Here is a 7,242-nt window from a genome sequence, read left to right as displayed (position 1 = left end):
TTATAATAAAATCATGTTAACTATATATATAACCATATATATGTCATCGCATAGTTTTTACAAGTTTTAACGTTCGTGAATCACCGGTCAACTTGGGTGGTCAATTGTCTATATGAAACCTATTTCAATTAATCAAGTCTTAACAAGTTTGATTGCTTAACATGTTGGAAATACTTAATCATGTAAATAACAATTTCATTTAATATATATATATATATATATATATATATATATATATATATATATATATATATAAACATGGAAAAGTTCGGGTCACTACATTGATCAACCCTAGGATACAGGTAAGTAGTTATGTGCGCTTAACATCACGATATGGATATAGTACCTACGTACGAATAACCATTTATTCGTCAAAGAAGAGCTGCCCATTTAGGTTGTGATTAGAGTAGGCATTATAGAGTTCAGTGAACACTGGCTTGCTCAGAAGCATGATTCGCGTCAGAAGCAACGTTCTTGAGGATGTTGTAAGATGATCCGGGGTTGAGTAAGTGATCGCAAAGGAGAGACTTCTAATCCAATTAGCGGTACCTTATGATATCTAAGATTGCACATCTGCTAATGTTAAGGTCGTTTAAACCCTCTAAGGTTAACGTTGGGAGTAGGGATATCCGTCTTAGCCAGAATCTTCAAGGCCTAAACTCTTAGTGACAAATCAGTTAGGTTCATAGTCCAGTTGATTGAGGTTTAATGTTTATTCTAGGAAGTTAAACTCTTGTGATAGTTCCCCATCAGGATTCTATTCTTCATACCTATCTATCTTTATCTTTACAGTTATATTATAGTATTAATAGTTAATCTTAATCTATCACCACTTGTCACTAGGGTTAACTGTATAGGCACTTTTGTCCCATGTAATTGAGCAAACATACAAAAATACGAACTTGAGTTATATTTACCACTTACTCGTTAAAAGGAAGACAAGTAGGTGAGTTATAGCTAGGAAACCCTAGCTAAATATAAATAATAAAACCCTTACTCTCTTTTGGTAGCTGATTTTGACGTGTTGCGACCTAACCACACCGCACAAATAAAACCGTCCGTTTTGGCTATATCATTCATCATGGTCCTAGATGGAACTCACCCGGTGTAACAGATTGTTTCGGTATCAAAGTCTTTTGATTCTGTAGGTTGTCCATTAGTTTGTGCAGAAGTGTTAATGTATATGGATTTAGTTTCTTTCTATTTTGATGCTTAGACATGTAATTATGAAACACTTTAAGATGTCACTTATGGTTAGTAACCATTGAATAGTTTGACATGTAATTGAACTTTATGATATGTCAATCGATGAATGATGGTAATTTTTATATGCTACAGATCTTATCATTAAACACAAGTTGCAACTAAACAACTAAAATGTATGATCTTATGTTTATATAATCTTATTCTTCTGTATTTAAAAAAAAATTGTCAATATAAATATATTACAAATAGTATTTTTATAGAAACATCAGCTTCATATTGATTATCTTTTATTGTTAGATTGTTTGGATAACCAAATTCAAAACAAAATAACAAATACAATATACTCCGTAATATGGTATTACTAAATGATTTTACCTTTCAAAAAACCCACAAAATCGCGAGTAACTAGTATTATAGTAGCATTAGGGAGAGATATAATAAATGGAGGTGTCTCACACATCACTATAATAAACATTAATTAATATTAATATTAATATTAAATATAAAATTTAAATTTAAATTATTATATATAAAATAAAATAAAATTCAACGGCCTAATAGTCACACATGGTCAAAGCTTGTTAAGAAAGATCTCTGAAACATCGAAGACTCACTTCATACTTTACCCTAAGAACGATTTCAAACATTTCAATTGTAATTTTAGTGCTTGATTTTACCGATTTTTGTAGATTTTGAGCTAATTCAGCTAGAGCGTTCAGGTAATTGTTTCTGTTTGTATTTGCCCTAATTTTCTGTATTACTATATTAAAAATGATTATTATTATTATTATTGAATCTGTGATCTGCAAAATGATTTGTAGATTCTGAAAAGAAGTCAACATGCTTTATCATCTAGGCTTACGTAATAAATTACTCCGTTAGAATTTTAATATTAATGGAATTACTTGCCGGAAATAAAAAACCTGTAGATCTGTATATCTTTGTAGCTATTAAAGAGCACATGATATATTGCTGATTTGAAACATGAATGATCATGATAATATGTGTGTCTATAAATTAAGTGATTGATATAATGTATCATCAATATAAACTGAATAGATTACTTAAGGTCGGCTATGTAGGTATATATCCGTGTACTTTTGTTTGTGTTTTGTAGAGTTCAATTTTTTCAGAAATAATTATTTTTTATATTAAGTATGAACAAACTGTGCCATATTGAATGCTTCTGGTAGCTCCCGTTCGCAGCTGCGTTGGTATTTTTTTTTTCCGATCAAGTTAACTGCACGAATATGTTCGTAAAACGTGTGGGCATTTAACAGCGGCTGGCTGATATAGCTGGGTATTTTTTTTCACTTATACATATGTTTTGAGTTTCCTCTTGCTCGGGTTGTTTGTATGCAACCAGCCATGAAAATGGTAATGCTTGTTTTCACCAGTGTACTTAAGCGCATTGCTATTCCATGATCTCATATCAGATGGTAGTAGTTTATAAGACGTTTATAATGATTTGTTAGTTATAAGATATTTTTGGTACAAGGAGAATCATTTGAGGCAATGAAAAATGATTAATGTTTGAATTTTCAGCTGACAACTGTCTTTGGTTGATGCGAGGATGGTTTAGTAAATAGACTCTTTGGGCTAACCTTTCTGTGATGACATCACCAGCTAGGATGCATCAACATGAGTCTTTTTGTACACTTTTACTGAGAGGCTATTAACAACCATTTATGTGGACAAGTTGTATACAAATCGATTATAAACAGAAACATCAAACTCAAAATGACCATATCTGAACATTTTGTATATAGATTTGATTATAATAAAATTCAAAGATAAAATATGAATTTAGTACACAATAGCATGTGTTGAGCTAATGCAATGTTTTCTGTGGGGCAACACCCAGCAGCATGCACTGGCCTTACTGTCCTGGATCAATATTTGTCTGTATATTTTTAATAAAAGAAATAAAGAACTAAGTAAGTATGTCCATAGCCTGATAACACATATATTGAAACACTAATATCTAAAGGGATTAATATGCTAGTGTAAATTTACATTGAACTTTTATAGTTTTTCTTATACAGGTACTTATTACACTATGGCTTGTGCCTAAGAAATAATAACAAGTCTTATCTACTATGGCTTCTGGTGGGATGGCTCCTACTGCAACTGGAAAGATCGAAGGTAATTCTATGTTTGCCGACAAACTGCCCGAAGAAATTAATGAAATGACAATTAAAGATGACAAGGTCGAAAAGGTTGACTTTTTGACTCTAGCATACTTTTTTCTGTACATTTGTCTTCAATTTGTTGGTGTATATATAGTGAAGTTGTTGCTAAAAAATGTTGCTTTCTTGTAGGAAATGGAGGCAACAGTCGTGGATGGCCATGGTACTGAAACTGGACACATCATTGTAACTACTATTGGAGGTAGAAATGGTCAACCTAAACAGGTAACCTTTGACCATAAGTTGCTCTTAAAAGTTTCTTAACTACTGAAGCTTATGTTTATGGATGATTTATCTTTGTTTAATTATTATTTACAGACAATAAGCTATATGGCAGAACGAGTAGTTGGTCAGGGTTCTTTCGGAATCGTGTTTCAGGTAATAATAACTTAACCATATTTTGTTTAATAGTTACAATCTAATGGATGGGTCCCACCCACATATAAGTAATCTAGTAGAGTTTTAAGACATGGACTTTTTCAGGCAAAGTGTTTGGAAACTGGAGAAGCTGTTGCAATTAAAAAGGTGTTGCAAGATAAACGATACAAGAACCGTGAATTACAAACCATGCGGTTACTAGATCATCCAAACGTTGTTTCACTCAAACACTGTTTCTTTTCGACTACAGAAAAAGACGAATTGTATCTCAATTTGGTTCTTGAATACGTTCCAGAAACAGCTTATCGTGTCGCACGACACTACAGTAAGGCAAATCAGAGGATGCCTATGATATATGTCAAACTATACACTTATCAGGTCTGTTTTTGCATGTGAAATGCCCTTTTTAACCCTGTTCTTCCTTTTATGAGGCTAATGAAATGACCTGATTGTATATTTGTATGTCAGATTTTTAGAGCGTTGGCGTATATTCATGCAATTGGGGTTTGCCACAGAGACATTAAGCCCCAAAATCTTCTGGTATGCGTTTAAAACTTATCTCTTACTTTAATATTAAGTTTTGTTACATTGTAGAAAATGTGGTGTGCAGGTGAATCCTCATTCACATCAACTCAAACTATGTGACTTTGGGAGCGCAAAAGTTCTGGTAATATGTTTTCTGCTTGCACGTTTCTTAAAATGTCAAAAGATTGTCTTGCCTACTTCAATATTTCAGAGATATATATATTATTTTCTATCAACTTAATGGATAAAGTTGTCTTTACAAAGTTATAATATTAGTTAGAGGTGGCAATTTGGACCCGTTTACTTATAATTGTTAATTGAATTCAGTTTCTTGTGCTTAACAGGTGAAAGGGGAGCCTAACATATCCTACATATGTTCTAGATACTATCGTGCACCTGAACTCATATTTGGGGCAACTGAGTACACGACTGCAATTGATATCTGGTCAGTTGGTTGTGTTCTTGCTGAACTACTACTTGGACAGGTTATATACACAACATAATATTTTTACATGCATCTATTAGATACAAGTTTTAGTTTTTTTTACGTGTCCCTTTGTTTCAATTCTGTACTCAGCCACTTTTCCCAGGTGAGAGTGGAGTCGACCAGCTTGTAGAGATTATTAAGGTTAGAGAAATTATGATCAATTCTTCTGTGTCATATTTCCGGTTCGTATTTATTCATTTCTTGCATTATTGATGTAGGTCCTTGGTACACCAACTCGTGAAGAAATCAAATGCATGAACCCAAACTACACAGAGTTTAAGTTCCCACAAATCAAGGCTCATCCCTGGCACAAAGTGAGCACTTCCTACTTTAAATCTTCAAATTGGCAATGGTTATTTTGTAAAGATATATGTATATACACGTATATTTAGTTGTCTAACCCGCTAGACTATGAATTAGATTTTTCACAAGCGGATGCCCCCGGAAGCTGTAGATCTTGTTTCAAGACTCCTTCAATATTCTCCAAATTTGAGGTGTACAGCGGTAAGTGCTTGCCATCATATCTTAGATCTTCACATTTCAGAATTGGATGTGTTATTATCTATGTTTTGTTGTTTTTGAAGTTTTGTTGGGTGGCCCATTAAAATCGTGTGTATTTTGCCAAGGTTGCTAAAATCTTTATTCGGAGGTACTCGGTTGGTTGGGACTTTTGAGGGAGTAAATGGATTGGACTTTTTATACATTTAACTATTTAAGTAATAAATTTTATAATTTTATGTGTAAATAATATATACAATAAATCCATTAACACATGATTATAAATGTTAACATAATTGTCTAGAAACAAAACATAATATTCATTTGTTTAAGAACTTAAAGTTCTAATTTAATTCAGTTTTATATTAAAATGCCGCCCGATATTAACTTTGACCGATTTTGACCGACTAAATCCAACTTTGACCAACTATATTCGATTTTGGTCCGTTGACCGACGTTGACCAATTAATTACTCGAATCTTGGAAAAAAATCGGATCGAACGGCTCTTAAAAAGGAGTAATGGGCATTTCTCGGGGTGTTTTACAAGAGTGGTATTCGCTTTGCCAAGCGTTGTGCTTTGATACCCATACTAAAACCGATAATACAGTTGGTAATAGGATTAGAGGTGGAAAAAAGGTGGGAAAATAGACGGGTTGAGCTAGTTGGGTTGAGTCAAACTGAAAGAAGAAATCTATCTGCGGGTTGAGTTGGTCGTCCCCATACATAAGGTACATTCGACCGGTTTCCTGACTTTTTTAGTCGAATCAGCTCGCTTAGTAGTAAATTGGTCGCAATATTCAATCGAATAGTAAAGAGAATGTGATTAACATATCAAATTCGTTATTGGAATTTGCTAATCTCAAATCCTTAAAAACGAATTTTTACCCTCTTGTTGCATTGACATTTCATGTTTATCTTTTAAACAGTTGGAAGCCTGTATTCACCCATTCTTCAACGAGCTTCGTGATCCAAATACTCGTCTTCCAAATGGACGTCCTTTGCCACCCCTCTTCAATTTCAAGCCTCAAGGTTAATTTCCCATTTTCTTGTTTCTTTTATTATCCAACATAACATTCTTTTTCCGATTTAAATATATTATTTGGCAATCTTGCACTAACAGAGCTAAAAGGAGCGTCGGTTGAACTTCTGGCTAAGCTCATACCAGAACATGCTCGGAAGCAGTGTCCCATTCTTGGCAGTTAAGATATGTTGTTACACACTTGCATATGTATCAAAGCCCAAGATCATTGTATCGTTTTATTTACTTAACTTAGACTTTGGCAAGTGCCTATCATCCTTTGCTTGTTTGCTAGATTATTCTCGGAATATTTAAATGTTATTACAATTTGTGTCTGTTTGTCGTTTGATTAAATACGCAAAATGCTACATAGTGATGCATGTTTGTAGCTTTGTAAGGTGTTGTATTGCTATCTAGTCTATGCTAAATCAGTTGTGGATTCTTAGCTTCATTATGTTTTGGCTTTGTGAATTTCTGATTACATCAGTCATTCAAATTTCATTCTCTATAAGTGATCTTATTGGAGCTGTACAGGAACAATATTTAAAAATTATTACTTTTTTGTGCCGTTGGTCCCTCCATTATACAACCAAATAGTGAACAGCGGCCCTTTCGTTTTTTTCTGCTTACAGCATCCCTCCATTATCACATTTAAGCATACCGAGTCCCTCCGTCAACTTTCCGTTAAAAAGTCCGTTAACCCTTGTCATGTGACTTGCATGTGAGGGCAAATTCGTCTTTTTGCCCCTCATCTTCATCTTCTTTGCTAAAAAGGAACATCTTTTTAGATTCATTTTTTCACTACAATATCATAAACCTAAATTAATCAACCCATCATTCCATTTCAAATCTAAAGCAAAAAAAAAAAAAACAAAACAACCCATCATTTAATTTCAAATCTAAACAGAAAAACAACCCAACATTTTAAGTCGACTTTTAT

At 33.4% G+C, this 7,242-nt stretch overlaps 1 protein-coding gene across 1 annotated transcript; it reads left to right on the top strand.

Annotated features, from left to right (window-relative positions):
* The first annotated feature begins 1,784 nt into the window (after nucleotides 1-1,784).
* LOC139865719 (shaggy-related protein kinase epsilon-like) lies at nucleotides 1,785-6,753 on the top strand. Its single transcript, XM_071853796.1, has 13 exons — nucleotides 1,785-1,925; nucleotides 3,252-3,425; nucleotides 3,528-3,620; nucleotides 3,714-3,773; nucleotides 3,879-4,151; nucleotides 4,242-4,313; nucleotides 4,384-4,440; nucleotides 4,643-4,783; nucleotides 4,876-4,926; nucleotides 5,004-5,099; nucleotides 5,206-5,289; nucleotides 6,211-6,313; nucleotides 6,405-6,753. The coding sequence occupies exons 2-13, from the start codon at nucleotides 3,306-3,308 to the stop codon at nucleotides 6,485-6,487; spliced, it is 1,233 nt and encodes a 410-aa protein (XP_071709897.1). The 5' UTR covers nucleotides 1,785-1,925; nucleotides 3,252-3,305; the 3' UTR covers nucleotides 6,488-6,753.
* Nucleotides 6,754-7,242: the final 489 nt, after the last annotated feature.

The sequence above is a fragment of the Rutidosis leptorrhynchoides genome, chromosome 9 (assembly GCF_046630445.1).
Source record: "Rutidosis leptorrhynchoides isolate AG116_Rl617_1_P2 chromosome 9, CSIRO_AGI_Rlap_v1, whole genome shotgun sequence".
NCBI lineage: Eukaryota > Viridiplantae > Streptophyta > Magnoliopsida > Asterales > Asteraceae > Rutidosis > Rutidosis leptorrhynchoides.
This window is presented reverse-complemented; position numbering and strand designations above follow the sequence as displayed.